A 17,710-nucleotide genomic window follows, 5' to 3' on the forward strand; every position below is an offset into this window, starting at 1 on the left:
TGTCTGCTTATTTCAGACTGTTTGCATATGTTTGTGTGTGTGAAAGAGAGAGGGAGATATTGATTCTCCCTCTCTCTGTGTTGCTATGCCCCTTAAATATCCAGTCATTCTCCCAGAAAATGCGTCCCTCTGAAACCTGTTATTTCAAGCCACATGTTGGTGGCAGTCTATCCCAAAATGTTTCCAATGATACAGACATTGATCTTTAATTGGCATAAAAATATGGTGTTAGAAATTTAGAAAAATTAATAACTACAAAAGCATAAATGTGTAACCTAATTCAGATGAATACGCAAGTGCTTTGATGAATTGTTCAGTGTTTTTGCATTTAATAATTTATTGTTCAATCTGAATTAGCAGATTGTCACAAATTTGTGGGTCGCCTCGGAATTGTGACTCTTCTGACAGGTTTTAATTCACAAATTCTTCTGTAAAAAAAGTATATTTTCTTTAGACTTCACAAAATTATTTTTGTTAATTGGTATTTTGCATTATTTATCTGTAACATTTACTTGAGATGGAAAAACTTCAAAAGATATTGTTTTTAAGGAATATGTTAAATTGCTCTCTTACACCATTAGAAATGTACTAAAGGCAAAGAAATACTAACTAATAATCTTTATATATTCTGTAAAACAAGACTGCTGCTGAAGGAAAATACTTTTCACAATTCAGTTTAGTTCAACACTGTGACTCAAGAAGTATCCTGTTGTTTCTCTTCTGTACAGTGTGTTTTTATGGAGAAGGAGTAACGTTACGCTGAAATGGTACAATAACACAGGAACACTCGGATGTCACTGCAAACAAATGTACCACCTTAAAATTCAGGTAATGACAACTCAATTTTAACTGAAATCCACAGATTATGCAAAGAGCATCTTTTTTTCTCTCCACTGGGAACATTGTGGTCCAGAGAGTTTGGGATATTAGAAGTGATATATATATTTGTGTGTGTGTGTGTGTGTGTGTCTTTCAGCACTTTTACAACACAACTCTCCTATAATAAGACATACTGCAGAGAAAAGACTCTTGCTTATTACTCGAGTCCCCTTGCTTGAGTTGATCATTTGTCAAATGTAGTTGTGAATCAAACCGTGAAAGAAAAATCTCCAAAACATCCACATTCAAATCTAAGGCATCTAATCTTCATAATGAGAAGATTTGCAAATGCAGATTCAACAATCTATTTCTAATATAAAATCATTCCCATGAACACGTTTTTAGATTTTCTGAATTTGAATAAGGTTATGCATTTGTGAATATATTCCTCCCCATATACTGTATAACTGACAGATTTATGTATCAGCCAAGCTCATTACCTCACCTTAAGCTGCAGTGATGACATTAAAGGATACAAAACCTACCAATGAAACAACTGGGACTGTTCAAAAGATTATACTCCTCAAAAATTAAAAATATAGCATCCCGACTTCTCATACAGGTCACAGAATCATAGATAAGCAGATAATCTCAAAAGGATATGTGGAACACCTTAAATTAGATCAGGTGAGACAAAACAGTTCAAGACCTGATGCAAAAAGCTCCAGAAAAGCCCACAGCAAGTCTGGAAGACTAAGATCAGACAACATACATACAGACTGCCCAATGCAAACAAAGCACTTGATACTAACAAGAAAAGCTGAGTTCTGACTCTTTAAAATGATTTTCATCTGTCTGTATGCAACATCCCTTATACCTCACTGGCAGCTCACCCTCAGACATGGTTCAACTCATCATGACCTGTTTTTCCAAGCAAACTATTCAGTTCAATATATTCGTAAGGGAATGTTTTAGGTTTAACTGATTTTTGTTAAGCAGCTTTTTACTGATAAAATGTTGCAAATATAAATGAACAATGTGTACTTTTTCTCCGTGTTACCTGCACCTAGTATATTTGATATATCAGTATTTGGTTATCTGTGACTGTTCAGCAAAAGTCAGCTCCATAACCTCTCGGACCTGAAGACATTTGACAGCTCCAGAGCTTTTGTTAAAACTACAGATTGAACTTTTGCATTTTCATATTCCTGTCCACAGACAGTCAGATCACAGGGGCGGCATCAAAATCAAAAGTGCATTAAGGATGTTGAACTTCTTGGCAAAAGAAAACGTCACAGCCCATTTTCTCTGTTTTCTTTAGTCAATGTATCACAGATTAAATTGTTTTATTTTCTTTTTTCCCGCATTTCTACTGCATAGACTGCCAAGTTTTATTAAAAGCCATCTTTCCAGCAGTAAATTCCCTCTTTAAGCTCAAATTACAGCATTTGTGTCATGTTAATTATCACCAAAAAACTATAAAAACAAAATAGTGTCATTTTAATAAGAATCCATGTGAATTTTGCACAAGGAAAGAAAACTATGCAAAAATGTTGCATTCGCTGTGCTGACCAAACAGAAAGCTGCTTGATTAGAAAGTGACTTCTCTGTGAACTGTGCTTTATACACACAGTAGCTAGGCTACTGACAACAGACCTTTTTGCCCACAAGATTTTGATATTTTGCAAATGTGATTGCACCTTTACAGTAAGAAACTTACAATGGAAGACAATAGGGACAATATTGAGGAATAAAGCAGAAATGTAGGATATAAAAATAGGATATAACTTTACACAGAAAAGGTTAGTAAGCTACCTTTTCACATTAAAATCATGTTAACATATTGTGTGTACTTTACAGTTTACAGATTGGGGCATTTTGCTTCCATTGTAAGTGCCTCACTATAACCCAAGGTATTCCATTAAAGCATGTTACTCCAAATGAAGATAATATTTATACGATATATCAACATAATTACGAATATTCAGATCATGAATCTCCTGCAACTTCAAATATTGTTTTAAACACGTACAGGAGGCCTAATGCGTACCTGAGGCAGTGCGATGGAGAGTTGTCTCTGTAGCGAGTCCTTCTCGTGACCCAGCTCTCGCAGACGTAGCTGTGCCGTGCCGAGACTATCCTGGGTCTCTCTGAGACTCTCTAGCAGCCGCTCTCGCTCCGTCAGCATGTTTACCATCAGAGACTCCAGATTTCCAGTGCTCCCGCCCTCGTCTCCACCACGGGCCTCCCGGCCCCCATAGCCACCACCCATGCCCCCTGCACCGCCCACCATACCCCCACCACCTCCAGCAGGAGAGGAAGGGCCTCCTCCACCACCCCGTCCGTCCTCTGAGATGGTGGGCATCACCTCACACATCATCTTGAGGCCGTGAACAGGTGCGAGAGTTTAAGGGCAAGTGTGTGAATGTCTTGGCCCTACAAGTTTGCAAAGAGGAACTTGCGAGAATCACAGTGTGGGACTGCAAATCTGATGGTGTTTGTGTGCCTGAGAGCCTACGGCAAAGAGATAAACAACTTGTCATTCATATGCGGATGTCTAGGATGTGTAGAGTGTGGACTGTGGAAAGAACGTGTGCCTTAACAGTCTGTAATGTGTGTGGGAATGTGAGTATTGCAGGTATGCTATATTATGCGTGCAGTTGTTCTCTCTTTCTTTTCCTCTATATCCTGTCCATCAGTAAATGTGTCTGTTTGAATTCACCCTCTATTCAAGCTTTCTTGGTGGAAACTCCTAATCGCTGTGCTCTTCTTCAAGGGTAGACACGTACTGCCAGTTTATCTGAGTTGTCTTCTTGACAATGAGTTAATTATCCACAGCTTTCTTTCCTTTAATTTTTCCTCAGTGCTCAGGTAGATTCATGAGTTGTGTTGCTATTTCCTGAATGGCTTCAAGGCTCCTGATTGGCTCTTAGTATGTTCTGTTCAAAATCCTTGGCTCGGGTGCGTTTGGGAGGAGCAGCACGACGTGGTCTCAGGTGGGACAACAGTGGCAGGAGAAAGCAGGAGGGGAAAGTCGCTGGGTCGCAGGGACTGGATTGGGTAAAAGGAAGGGTGGGCATGGAGGATAGTCTTCTACCCAATGGGTTTGAACTTCAAGTAAAGGAGAGCTGAAGAGGGAAATAAAGGAGAGTGACATTAGCACAAATGGTCAAAGCTGGGCGAGACATGAAGATATAAAGCATTATACATCAAATCCAGTGAATTCACAGTCTCTGAGTAAACCATTTCAAAACAGTAAGTTTCCTGGTAGACTTTAATAGTGCCTTTATTGATAAAACTATGGGGATAAAAAAAAGGAAAGACAAGACAAGGGAGAAAATAATACAACAAACAAACCAAAAAAGCTTTGTACAGCAAGAGGTGAAAGACAACTGTTCTGATATCTTACTTTTGCAATTACTAATAAAGTGCAGACCTTTAATGCATTAAATGTAATACAAGTTGTCAGGTAGAAATGGGATAGATAAGAGGACAACTATCTGTGCTGATGAGTGACTCTCAGCTGTCATGTAAAGCTTTAAAACATGTTGTGATAAACAACACTAAATGGAAACCAGTAATGCTTAAAAGTAATATGCCAATCTTGACAGTGGCATCATAATTTTACATGCACATAATTTTCTGATTAAGGTTCATATTCCGGGTAAGCATTTACGCTGAAAACAGATTTCCATATGCTCCAGAAATAGTAACATATTCTTTATAATTATTAGTACCAGCATTTCCTGAACATTTTTCTGTTTGCTTGGGCCACTTACAGTGCATCACGCATTTTAGTCCTTTTGAACAGTAATTTAATCAACTCATGAGATATCTTTGATATCCCAACACACAAGCTATGATTTGCAAAATGTGGGTCATGAGACTCTTACTAATACAGGCCATCGTGATTCATTTAATTTGATAAAATCGTCATTAGAAAAGTAAAAGTCTTCAATCATTCTGAATCTAGGAGTTGTTTATATCTAATATCACAAATTACTCTGATTGGACAAAGAAAAAAAAGAAGGTCCCGTTACAGTCAATATTCCATTACGACCCACAAGTCTTTGTAATACAAGCACGTACTATCTAATTCAGATTTCCAGAAACCAAAACACTGGATTAATCTGGTTGTGCCAATCAATGTGTTGGCATGACCCTTGCATAATCACAATATGACCAAATTCTAATTCACATCTGAATGTTCCTGTGCAAGTAAAAGCACTGAGTGAGAGCCGTGGAGTTAGCACTCAAATCACTCGGCTCTTCGACACAAGAGTCAGCATTAGATGGTGGCAGACACATTGGGGAGCATCAAACTAAAAATAACATTGTACCCATGAGGTTTCCCCCCTCACAGAAATCTGGGAATAGCGTGAAAGAGCGTCCTGTTCCAGTGAATGTCGACACAGGAATCTGGAAGAATCAATAGAGCAGTGATTCCTCGCACAGGCCACAAATCCTGCTAAATACTCGCTGTCTTGACTGGTAACGACGTCCAGGCGAATAAACACAACGCATCAGCCTTGTTTCCGCGACTGTCATGCAGAACATTTAAATAAACACTTAATTCCATTTGTTTTGTCTCTCTGCCTTTCAACCTCCCTCCCTCTCCTTCTCCGACACACACCTATTTCAAATTCCCTTCAACACAGACAGCAGCAGTTTCCTGACACCACAACGCACCGAGTTTGTTCTCCGCTCGCCCCTACCGTGTATTCGCTTCTCTAAACAGGCTCTGTAAAGCCTATTAGACAAGAGGCTAATGGATGCGCATGATATACGGAAATGAAATTCATGGTGTGTTACATCGTGTAGCCTGGCAGCGCTTTGTGTGTGTGTGTGTGTGTGTGTCCGTGGCCGCTGTCTAAACGCAGGAAGAAGGAAGAAACGGGTGTCCGTTGAAAGGCAACCCGAGCGTGATTGGATGCTGCTGCTGATCTTGTTTATTCCGTACTAACGTGAACGGCTTGACGAAAAGAATAAAAAGCAAGCACCGCTCCGTTCGCGCAAACGCCGCTCAGTGTGAACTGGGCTGGATGTATGTGTTGACGTATTCCTCCGCCGCTCGCCTCACTCCACCATGATAGATATATGTGCCGTCTCTCTCGTGCAGATACGCGACCGGACGTGCCGTCGAAATGAAATGCTTACATTTGAACTAGTCTGATGAAGAACGCGTCGTGTCATTTCTTCAAATGTCGCTATTTTATGCTCTTTCTCCCATCCATCCTTTCGCCTCGCCCCCTCCTCCCAAGTCCTCCATCATCATCCCCCTCCTCATCTCCACAGCTGGGCGATATCACACACACAGACATGCATATATAAGAAAATGCATGCGATGCTGAAATATGCACCGCTCACCGTTGTCATCGTCGAGAGTAAACGCTAGACATCATCATCATCATCATCAGCATCATTTCATCCCCGTCGACCCCATCGGAGCGCAGCGCTTTCGGGTGCCCAGTTATTGCCTCCCCCCTTCCCTCTTTCTCACACATGTAACGACGGCACCGAGCTAGCAAACGTTACACCTATCTATCCACAGAGAGTCTCTCTCTCCCTCTCTCTCTCCCCCTCCCTCTCGTTGTAAAGGTGCTGGCTCTTAAAGAAACACTCGCGCCTTCTTCAGCGATCACAAACACGAGCTGTTGCTAGGGCCAATGTGACTGTGAGATATCATGCCTGTAAATGACACGGTCCAGCACCTTTCCTCGCGTAGGAGGATGGACGTGTTCATGGGCAAAAGGTCCAAATGGTCATCGGCGCTGGGTACCACTGAGAACTGAGTGTCTCTCTGTGTGTCGTCGCATCCACTCCCTCTACCGGGGGCTGTCGGTATTGCGCATCCGCACTTGTTAATTATCACATACCGTTTTTTTTTCAGCGTTGGATTGCATGATCACTCAAGTGCGGCTTTAATTAGATTTTTTAAAATGTTGAGTTTATGACTATTGTGTTTAGGGTAAAATAATATTTTGCATAATATTCCTTTCCAGTCAACGTGTCTGGCAACACTACTCTAGTCTTTAAAGCATTTTGTTATTTATATATAAAATAATGTCTTTATTTAAACACACATTTTCCTATAAATAGCCTATAGCTATTATGTAAAGATTTTCATAAAGGTCGAAACTGATAGAAATTTCTTTCAGCCTAAATTTGCAAAGTATGTTCTTCTTGTGCATCTAAAATAGTAATTTTTTTCACGTCTAGTACAACTAGCTAAACGTTAAACATCTTAAAGGCATTTTTAACAAAACATAATGTTTCTGTGATTACATCTGATATTAAAATGCATAATCAAGATATCGACCTTAAAACGCACGAGCTGTTAGGCTACCTCACGTTCATATTTAGCGCACCCTACCTGAATTTAATAACAAAGACGTCCAATATAACTTATTTTTAGCTTTTGAAACATTTGAAAAAGCCGTCGAAACATTTATATTTTGAATTGTAAAAATATTAGCCTATTTGTAACGCCACAGCAACCCTACTTCGACATCATCTGGAAAGGTTCAAACTCTAGTCAGAAAGCCCATAATCCGTAAAATGGAGAAAACCTTTCTCCTACAAAAATGCTAATAATTTGTGATGTATATAGCCTATGTTTTATATCACGAAACAATCATAATAAGACGCTGTCCATATGACTTAGTGCGTGCGCTCGAGGAAAACCAAATGACCCGCGACGCGTCTGGAGCCGAGGAGCCCCTTTCAGTGGAGGAGGCCACAGACACAGACGCTACGAGCCAATGAAAAACAGACACCGGCAACTTCACCACCAATAAACCAGACGACGAGGAGGGCTTCTGCATTGATATACGCCAATAAACCGGGGGGAGAGCAGGGTGGAGCTACGACAAGGGTCCCGAAAGGGGTGACGTAATGTGTTTTTAGAGGATGATGTCATCGTTTGCACAAGGAGCGGATTTAAAGACGCAGCTGTGTCGTGGTACAGCTTGCAGCTGGAGAAGTGCTGCACAAGAACCAAGTGGGGGATGTCTGCTTTTGCACCAGTCGAAATCAAAAAGCCTCAAATGATATTTTCTACGCTTTTTCTTCTCATTTTGAGAACCCCCAATGCACGGAATAGGACTTCATATACCATTTTTCACACCCATACCAAGGTGCCAAAATCAACTTGCATTACACTACTCTTGTGCTTTACAATATATCTGTAACTTGCATAGCTTGTACTTCTAGCATCTCTACCCGTGCACAACCGGTCACCATGGCAACAGAGGCAACATGGTGTTTATCAGAGTGTCTTCTGGAGCTGCAGCATCAGAGCCTTCTGAGTCAGTGAGCACTTAGGGACAGGACACTGCTGAGGTACACTGGGATATATCCAACCCTAGTCCTCAAGGGTTCAGGAAAAGTTCAGGATGAACAGCTGCTCGCAACAAAGCCTCCAATTTAAGGAGACCCTAAATTATATTACCAATACAATAACTAAGAGGGATTTTTTTTTTGTTCACGCACAAATTTTGTCATCTCTTGCTCCCCCTCATGTTGTTCCAAATCTGTATACCTTTATATTCTTCTATGAAACACAACAGAAGATATTTTAAAAAGTTCTGGTTACTATTGATTTGCGTCAAATGACTTCAATAAAAAAGAACAGTTCTCAAAATAGAATTGATATTCTACATAAGATGGAAATTATGAGTGATTCCATTTCTGAACTATCCCTTTAAGAGGTTTGATGCTTAAAATATAGGTAAGATGTTCCTTTAAAGGTTTTAAAAAATAAAGGTTATTTTTTGGCATCCATGGTTCCATGAAGAACCTTTAACATCCATGGAATATTTCCATTTCACAAAGAGTACTTTATATTGGAAAAAGGTTATTCTGCACTCTTAAAAATAACGATTCATTACTGGCATCTATGGTTCCATGAAGAACCTTCACACACACACACATACTTATTTGTAAAAGAGCACAGATGTAAATGTACGTGACGCCCCAGAACCCAAACAGCAGATCCATGACTATCATGCTTTTTTTTTTTTTTTTTTTTTACATTTAAACATTTATTTGAATTCTGTATGTTAGGTTCTTCTTGGTATGAAATACCCTTGTCTCCATGTCCTGTAAGTGACAGTGTGGTCTGTCCCTGTGAACTCAGCACATTTAGTTGTGTGTGTGTGTGTGTGTGTGTGTGTGTGTGTGTGTGTGTGTGTGTGTGTGTGTGTGTGTGTGTGTGTGTGTGTGTGTGTGTGTGTGTGTGGAGGACGGTTTGGTTCTGTCACACAATAGCAAAGTGATGACCCCAAAAAAAATCACCTGAGCATTATCAGAAAGTACATCAGGACCAATGTCTTGTGCTCAGGCTGCAATCCATTGTCTGCATTTTCACCGCTGTCAGATCGTACAGCCCAGATACCGCGCACAACGGCGCAGAAGCAGCAGAATTTTCTCATATGTGGCTATCAGTATATAGGGGGATGACAACCAAGTGTGTTTGGCACAGATCGAGAAGTGCTGTGGGAAGTTTTATGAGCTCTTAGCTCCCTCTCCTGTCCATAAAGGCTGTTGCAATATGGCCCAGATAGATAGACAAGAGGTGCTGTAGTATTGAATAATAGTGCAGTGTTAACTGCTTATTTGTCTCTTTTCATCACTCAAACCTTACAAGCAGAGAAAGGACAGGGATAGGGAAAGATCAAGGGTGGAGATGTAGGAAAGGTGAATGAGAGAATGTCAAGAGAGAGTATCAAATACCTGGTCTTCCAATATAATGAGATATTGTGTAATTCTAATGGTTGCTTTCCTCCACAGGAACCACATACACATTCCTCAGATCTGCTTCTCTTGAAACAACAAGTTAGTTAGTTCATCTAAAAATAAGAACTATGTCATCATTTACTCACCCTCATGTTTTTTCAACCTATGGTTGTAAACGGGAGTAAATTATAATTTTTTTTTTTATTAATCCGTTAAAAAGCCTAAAAAAAACCTTAATGATAGCGATTGATGTAGAGGCTGAGAGAGAAAAAACAGCAAAGAAATCACTGTTAGGGGCCTAACATAATCCAATGCAAGAAACAGGATGTGGAAACCAGACAGTCAATGCTCCAGAGACACAGTAAAATACCTACTGACTTCATAAGGGTTGGTATAAGAAAAAAAAAATGAGGCATTATGAAAAGTGAGTGATTCAGCAGCAGTCAGCCCACTCAGTGATGCAAATGACTCGAACAGAAGCCCTCTTTCACACTATACAAAACAAGTACTCGTTTCAGCAGTCTCTTCCTACAGTCTCTGACTCATCTTTCTTGGCTCTTTATTTTATTCCTCTTGTCCTCTTGTCTTTTACAAGCTAGAGCATTCAACAAATAATTCCTTCCTCCCTTTGCTGGTTTACAGAGTTCCCTGTCCTTGTGATGCAACATCAGCCCGAAGCAAAACCTGACTTTGTATGTCACAAAGGACAATTAAACGAATTAAATGCATCAAAACAAATATGAGGGTTGCTTTTTGTTAACAGTTATATTTGAGGTCAACATTATTATTATTTTTATATATAAACTTATTTTTGATTCATTTCACTCATCAGAATTACTTTAGAATTAATTATTATTTAACTTTTGAATCAGTGTTGTTTTAGTATCATTGAGATACAGTTATATTTTTATTAATGTATTTTATTTTTGTATATAGTGTTTTCAATTTAAGTTCATTTTAATTGAGTTGTTTCTGTCATTTGTCCAAAACAACACTAGACCTCACTGGTTTTCACTGCAAGAAAAAAAAAAAAGACTAAATACATTCAAAATATCATTTTTATGTTCCATAGCAAGAAGAAAAGCTTCGAAAAACACAATGGCAAGCAAATGATGATGTTTTTCATTTTTTGATGAACTATCCCTTCAAAAAAATCTCTTGGAGCAAAACCCCTCCCGTAAGCGACCCCTGTGAGAAGAGTTGAAATATGTGGACAGCACTTAGTTTCAGATTGCTGCACTGATGTTTGAGTGGAGGGGCATTATTTACATATCTATGGTAGCATCACTGGAGAGTGTCAGCTGCAGCGGGTCACTGGGGTCAGGGAGTGACTGACAGAAATGGAATGGAATTTACAGCATGAACCATGTGGCAAGGACTGCGAGCAGATGACACTCAACGCAGATCAGTGAACACTTCAGAGCAATGAAGCTGTCACTAGTTTTCAGAGATGGAAAAAAACATAAATGGACTTATTGGAACAGAAATGCAGAACAGCTGAAACTGACATTTGGAGCCAACGAATTAGGTTACCTCAGAAACTAAATGGGCTGAGTCTTCTTATGAATGGTTTTGATGGTATTTGTTGCAGATCACAATGTGAATTTAATCTTCATTGTCACTCGTAGACCCAATAATTTGGATTTTTTTTCTGTTACACATGATCAATAGTTGTAAAGCAAAGCACTTTATTTTTATTGGTTGCGTGAAAGGATTCCCCCAAAAATTTAAATGTCATTATTTACTTACACTGTAAAATAGTATTTTTGGAAGTTTCCAAATTCTTCAAATTCATTGGAGTTTGTTTTACAAGCAAAACTATTTTCAGGTTTTCTACTTCAAAATGTTACATTAAATGCGTCACTTGCAGTTTGTTGTATTTACTAGCAATTTCGGAGTCAAAATTGTTTCTACACCTAATAATTTTCTCATGTTGTTCCAAACCTTTGTGGATTTCTTTTTTTTAGTTGAACACAAAAGAGCTTTGAAAAAGGTCTCAGTGGTGTTTTGTCCATGCAGTCAAAATCAACGAGGTCCAGTGTTGTTTGTCTTTTACTATGTAGACAGATGTTTAGTAATTCAATGCATTCACAATATATATTTGTGTGTTACACAATAAAATAAAATAAATATTTTTATCATCCCTTTAATAAAAACCGACAGTAGTATTTTCCATAAATAGCCTTTATTAAATGAAAGCCATAAAATCAGTCGGAACTTATATTAGATTTAAAAAATAATAATAATAAAACGGATTCATTGCACATCTGAATGTTTGATTAACAGTTTTGTGCTCGTCTGAGTCTATTAGAAACCTTACATGAGAAAGCCTTGTTTAGAAGGTTTTACTCTCATAATGTGAACCACAGAAAAGAACCACTTTATTCCAGTCGAGAAACACAATGATAAGCAAGCAGGGCTGTAAACCTTGAAACCAGAGCAAAAGTAGCAATATTTTAGAAAAAAACTCTGACTACCACCATACAAAGCCACATGTCCAATATTAATGTGCCATTCTTTAGAAGGGAACATGCGAACGGTCTATACTGATGCCACTCTATAAGGGATTTGAGCATATTTGGTTGAGGATGAAGCAGAAACACCATGAGGAGGTTATACTGTTAATTACTGTTGTTCTGTTATGCTGAGAGAATAAGATAAGAGCAGGGTTAAGTCGACAGGCTTGTATGTGTACGTGCGCTGTGCAATTCAAAGGCAGGTTCTGGAAAATTGTTAATCAGGTAGAAGTGTGCATGTGTTTGTGTTAGGAGGTGTGCTGTGGCAGATTCTGTGGTGGCTCAGCTGGCACATTTCCATTCTGATCGACTGGGACTTTCAGCACTGAAAAAGACAAAAGGGCCAATGTTTACTATGCTGAAAAATTCACCTTCATAGTGTTAATACAGTCTTTTTTTTATTTTAATGATATCAAGTTAGGTTAACCATATGCTGAATCACAGACTATTCATTTCAATTTTCTCACCTTGACTGTCTTCATTTGCTAGTTTCTGGATCTCTTGCCGAAACTGCAGCTCACCATTAGGACCTGAGGGAGGCTGTCTGTTCAGTGCCTGTTGCTCCTTTTGTTTTTGTGACCTCTCCATCACAGCCTGATTAGATGTTAAACAAGCGGTCAGTTCTCTGGCATCACGATAATGCATCAAAAATAACTAGAATGTGCAGTACTGATGTTGCAAATAAAATAGAATAAATTGTTTTAGTATGGGCTTAACAGTAAAGCTATTGATTTATAAAAAATGTACAATATCACAATTTTAAATGTGTAATTTATAAAAAATATAATTTGTATTGTTTTAGACACACTCACTTTATTTTCAAATATTATTATACAAGCATTCTTTCTTAAGAAAAATACTAATAATAGTTGAATTTTTTTTATTGTAATTATATAAAGGCAATACCAAGAAAAGGGCTGCAATCGACTGAAAGCAGTCTTTTACCTGCTGATATTCTCGTTTCTGGGCTTCTAGGGCTTTGCTTCTCTCTTTGAGAAGTTCCTGCTCCTGTCGTAGTTTCTCCGCCCTTCTGCCAAGATCCACCTCTCTATCCCGAAGTTCTGTCTCAAAGCGCTGCAGCTCCTCTTCTGTGTACACTGGCTTTGTATCGTCCAGTGTCTTGAAGTATAGAAAGATAATGAGTTAACACAAAACACTGTCATGTAAAGAGACAGTATAATCAAAATCTGGCTCTAACCTCCCATTCCCTTGGGTTGTTAAACTCTTTCTTCTCTGTAGACTTGAGGAACTCTTCAAGGCTGACCAGTCTATCATGATTGAGATCTACCTGCAGGAAACAGCGAGAGAGGAAAAAGCTATTTGAAAGTGCACGGTTTAAAGGTAATGAAAAAAAAAGACTAATGCAGTGAAAATCAGATAAAAGAATGACTATATATCTCATGCATCCTGAAGGAACAGAACAGATGGAGTCACTGCTGCTCCACACATTGTGAAAGTGTTAAAAAGCTGAAGGAGAAATACAGATAAAGGGAAAGAGAGAGAGAACGAAAACATTTACATAAACACTCCTACAAGATTTTTGCCTGGACATTCTCAAGGCTTATTCAGCGTTCACTCATCGCACATTTTAAACAATAAAATCAAAGAAAAATGTGCATTTAGCTTTTTAGCATTGTGTAAACACACTCAATAAGAGTCACTGCCAAACAAGTGAAGGCTTTACGTTTTGCATGACGTGTTCTCGCATCCTCAGCCTCTCCTCCTCCATCTCCATCATGTCATCCTCTTCATTCTTGGGATCATACACCTTCTCCAGCTAAGCGGAAGTAAAAAAGAAAAGATGAACAAATCAGAAAGGTGCTCGCACCGTTCCAATTATTGCCATTTGCTGTCAAGAACAGCTTTTATGAGCTTCATCAAATGTGTCATCATGAATTCCCATCTTCATGATGTTTTGCTCAGGACAGCCACTAGAGCCCAGTAGAGTCTTAACGGCTGACTCAGACGCAGCATAAAGAGGCCTCCATCACTGTCAATAACAGATTGCTATGATTCACCGAGCTCAAAGGTGAAACATTACCTCTTTTGTGAAAAGGGCCTCCAGCTCTTGCTCATCCAACACACCGTCACCATTTGTATCTAAGTGAGAAAACACTATTAAATTAATTTTGCCTGCTCATGGACCACTTGAGGACAAAAAGACTCACCATGGAGCTTAAAGAATGTCTTGGGGTTAAACTCCTGTGGATCCAGCCCATCTGTCTCTTTCCACACCTCTCGTAACTGATCCACGCTTCCCTGAAAAGGAAGTGAAAAAAAAAAAATGAAGGTTTCAATCAGGAAATACAACAAATACAACTCATCTCAGTCCATCTTTCCATCCACACATCTCCCGTTCTTCATCTCCTCACCGGAGCGTTAACTTTAGGGTGCTGCCGATGCTTTTCTTTCAGCTCCTGGATTCTCTTCTCCTCCTCCTCTCTCTTCTCCTGGTCCAAACTCTTCAGGTACTCTCTCCTCTCGTGTTCTTTCAGCATCTCGTAGCGCTTAAACTCCTCGTGACGCTCCGCATCGTAATTCTCAAGATCTTTAGTGGCCTAACAAATATAGCACAAAAAATAAAAATAAAACAGTATGACTCTTCACTTTATTTATTCTCTGTTTGTTTGATTGTATTATCTATTTATAAATTATGTATTTGTATGTATTTTATGTTATATTGTGGGATTTTCACTTGTGGTGAATGGGTCTGTTATGTGCACTTTTTTTTTTTTTTTTTGAGTAGTAAAAACTAATAAAAGAAAAAAAAACGATTGGTATATTAGAATCTGATAGAAACGGATACACACACACACACACAAAAAAAAAAGTAGTAACAAGACGAAAGATCAGGATTTGATCTACTTGCATCAGAAACAAATACACGTGCCCCCTTATTTTATTTATTTATTTTACATTATGTATTTGTGTTTTTATGTATTATTGTTTTCTAATTTGATTACCCTACATTTTATTTGACTTTTTTACTATATGCAATTGCTTGGGATTTTGTTAATTGGGGTAATTCCAATATTGTGTCATTTTCACTTGAGGCGAATGAGTCCGTTATCTGTGCACCTGTTCTTTTGTGTAGAAAAACCTAATAAAAAAAGCTTAAAAAATATGAAAAAATAGGCATACTACAATCTGATAGAATCGGATTAACACAAAAACAAGAAGAAAGATTAGGATTTTATTTGGTTAAAGGTTAAAATGTAGTTGCCAAACAAGTATGCACTGAATGCTTGTCAATGAATGATTTTTTTGCTATTTCACATTATAGCATGTTTGGAATGGGTGTTACCGTTACGATAAGCAGCTCCAGGTCTTTGGCTTCAAATGTGTTCTGATTATGAGGGTCGAGATGTTCAAACTGCTTCAACAAGGAGACGTGATCCATCTGAACACCTGCAATCACAACAAATGTGTGTGTGGGTGTCACACAAACAGATTTTTCTTGCTCAACAGTGTCACTTGAGTAATACATGAACACACTCACTCTGTGCATTGGTGCTGTCCAGTTTGGCCTTCAGTAACATCCGGAGGCGCGAGACCTCTTGCCTCTTTAGCTCATCCAGTCGCGTCCTCACATGGTGGCCCACCAAATCCAACTCCTTGCTGAGGCGTCCGTTCTAAAACACAGAAGCTTTCCATTAAAGTACCAATGAAATGATAAAACTCCAAAGCTAAAAGGCAAAATGGACACTATGCAACATTTGGTATTTTCCTCATTCATTTTCTCCACAGGGATTTTAATAAAAATGACGAAACCGACAAACCAGCTCCAAGAACAAGATGAATCACAACATTACAAACCTTAATTTGAAGCAAAAAAAAAAAAACATGACAATTTAAGAAAAAAAAACTAAGATACTATGTACTTAATATCTTTTGTGAAGCAATGACCTACACATCTCATAAAATTTCACATTGCATAAAATAATAGAAAATAACAATACAATATATAATAATCACTGTACAAAAGTACATTACTAATGTAAAATACATGCTTTTAAAATAAATATTAATTCCAAAATAGAGTTAATAATAAAGTCATTAAATAAAAAAATAACATACACATCTCAAATTATATAAGAATTTTTTTTTTACATACAATAAAAGGACTATTCACTGTATAAAAGTATACAATACATCATACATATAAAATACAATACAGATGATTAAAATAAATATAATTATATATGATTCTTTTTAAATAAATAAGCATATGATAGATCAAATAAGTTCTGAGAGTATGTGATCAACTAGATTAAAAACTTGCTCGTGACTTCTACAGAAGCGTATGCTTTAGCTTAATCTCTGAGCTCCTGTTAAGTCGGTCCTGAAGGATACCTGTACCTTATCATGTTTTCTAAAGAAGAGGAATGGGACTCCTGTTTCTGCGCTCTACAGAGAGCATGCTTTACCTTGATGTCATCTGTGTTGGCAGACTGGAGTTTTTCTCTGAAGTGAGGGTCAGTTTCCAGCACCTCAATCACCTCTCGGAGGTAACGGTCATAGTACAGACCAGTGTCCTGAGATACGCACATACAGCCAAAACAAGAGAGCAGGTGAATATTGAACGAGTGTTTGATGCACATTACATGTTCTAGTCTATGAGCATGATTGAGAGCAGTCTTACCCCATTGTCCTCTGCTCTGTCCTCCTGGGGAGGGTCTTGCTTGCGGTCTATGGGCACAGTCCACACCACAAGACTCAAAGACAAAAGCAGCAGCCCCTTCAAGCCTCCTGTCATCATTGGATACCTTTGGTACAAAGATTAGACAGCCTTTCCTTCCACCCTTTAGACAGAGATAGAGCGGTCTCTTTAAGCAGATAGGTTTATTTATGTAACGTTAAGTCCACATCGATCATGACCAGAAGAAAGGAAGTCAGCGGGACAGTTTGCGAAATCACACGTTACATGTTTCACAACAGACGCAACTTCAAGAGAAAAAACAGTCACAGTAATCTACCGACGTCTGTTACAGTCTCGTTTGGTCTGAAACTGCTTGGTCTAAATCAGAGAAACAGCTGGGTTTCTTACCACAGGGTCAAATCCTGTTTGAGCGGTGACTGAATCCTGTTTCTACAGATTACTCAGCGTTACTGAATCAAAAACAAGTGCGGCCACGAGTTATGACGCAATCCAAACGCGACGCTTCCCACAAACCGTTTGTTATTAAAAAAATAAATGGGGTACACTTTTTATAATTACATTAAGCCACTTTACCAAAAAGGCCAATGTAATGTAAGTGTCCCTAAAAACTACTGTTATCTGAATGTAAGTGTAGGTAGCCTATTTTTTTATATATATTTAATTTATTATTATTATCATTATTATTATTACTCCTACTATATTTACACGACACTTAAACGCACATTGACCAAGATTTATTAATGTATTTTATGATCTTTTTCTTCTTTCTTTTTTCTTCCTTCCTTCTTTTTTCTTGTTCTCTTTTTAAATTTTAATTGTGCAAGATATAATGGACTTTAAATATTCCTTACTAAAAAAATAAAGTTTTTATTGAAGATTTTGCAGCATTTCTTTCTTTCCTTTCTTCTCTTTCTTTCTTTCTTTCTTTCTTTCTGTCATGTGTTGTTTATATAAAAAGGAACTTTGAGAGACGCACATT

At 38.3% G+C, this 17,710-nt stretch overlaps 2 protein-coding genes across 3 annotated transcripts in view; both read right to left on the reverse strand.

Annotated features, from left to right (window-relative positions):
- LOC132145046 (liprin-alpha-3-like) overlaps window positions 1–6,592 on the reverse strand; it is a 53,241-nt gene extending 46,649 nt beyond the window's left edge. The window contains exons 1-2 of the mRNA XM_059555762.1: window positions 6,187–6,592; window positions 2,870–3,947 (exon numbers count right to left, since the gene is read on the reverse strand). Of these exons, the coding sequence (XP_059411745.1) occupies window positions 2,870–3,199 (330 nt within the window). The 5' untranslated portion in view covers window positions 3,200–3,947; window positions 6,187–6,592. The remainder of the gene's footprint in view (window positions 1–2,869; window positions 3,948–6,186) is intronic.
- A 5,131-nt stretch (window positions 6,593–11,723) lies between these two features.
- On the reverse strand, window positions 11,724–17,249 carry LOC132145058 (nucleobindin-1-like). 2 transcript variants are annotated; one of them, XM_059555779.1, is made up of 13 exons: window positions 17,119–17,249; window positions 16,714–16,837; window positions 16,499–16,606; window positions 15,571–15,703; window positions 15,376–15,479; window positions 14,444–14,629; window positions 14,240–14,330; window positions 14,113–14,171; window positions 13,756–13,848; window positions 13,270–13,359; window positions 13,017–13,190; window positions 12,539–12,665; window positions 11,724–12,396 (listed from the first exon to the last, which is right to left on the reverse strand). In XM_059555779.1, exons 2-13 carry the CDS (start codon window positions 16,828–16,830, stop codon window positions 12,320–12,322), a joined length of 1,359 nt encoding a protein of 452 aa, XP_059411762.1. In that variant the 5' UTR covers window positions 16,831–16,837; window positions 17,119–17,249; the 3' UTR covers window positions 11,724–12,319. The 2 variants fall into 2 exon arrangements, with proteins under 2 accessions (XP_059411762.1, XP_059411753.1); XM_059555770.1 differs by having other exon boundaries at window positions 16,714–16,873; window positions 17,119–17,238.
- Between the last annotated feature and the right edge of the window lie 461 nt (window positions 17,250–17,710).

Source organism: Carassius carassius, chromosome 1 (assembly GCF_963082965.1).
Source record: "Carassius carassius chromosome 1, fCarCar2.1, whole genome shotgun sequence".
Lineage (NCBI taxonomy): Eukaryota > Metazoa > Chordata > Actinopteri > Cypriniformes > Cyprinidae > Carassius > Carassius carassius.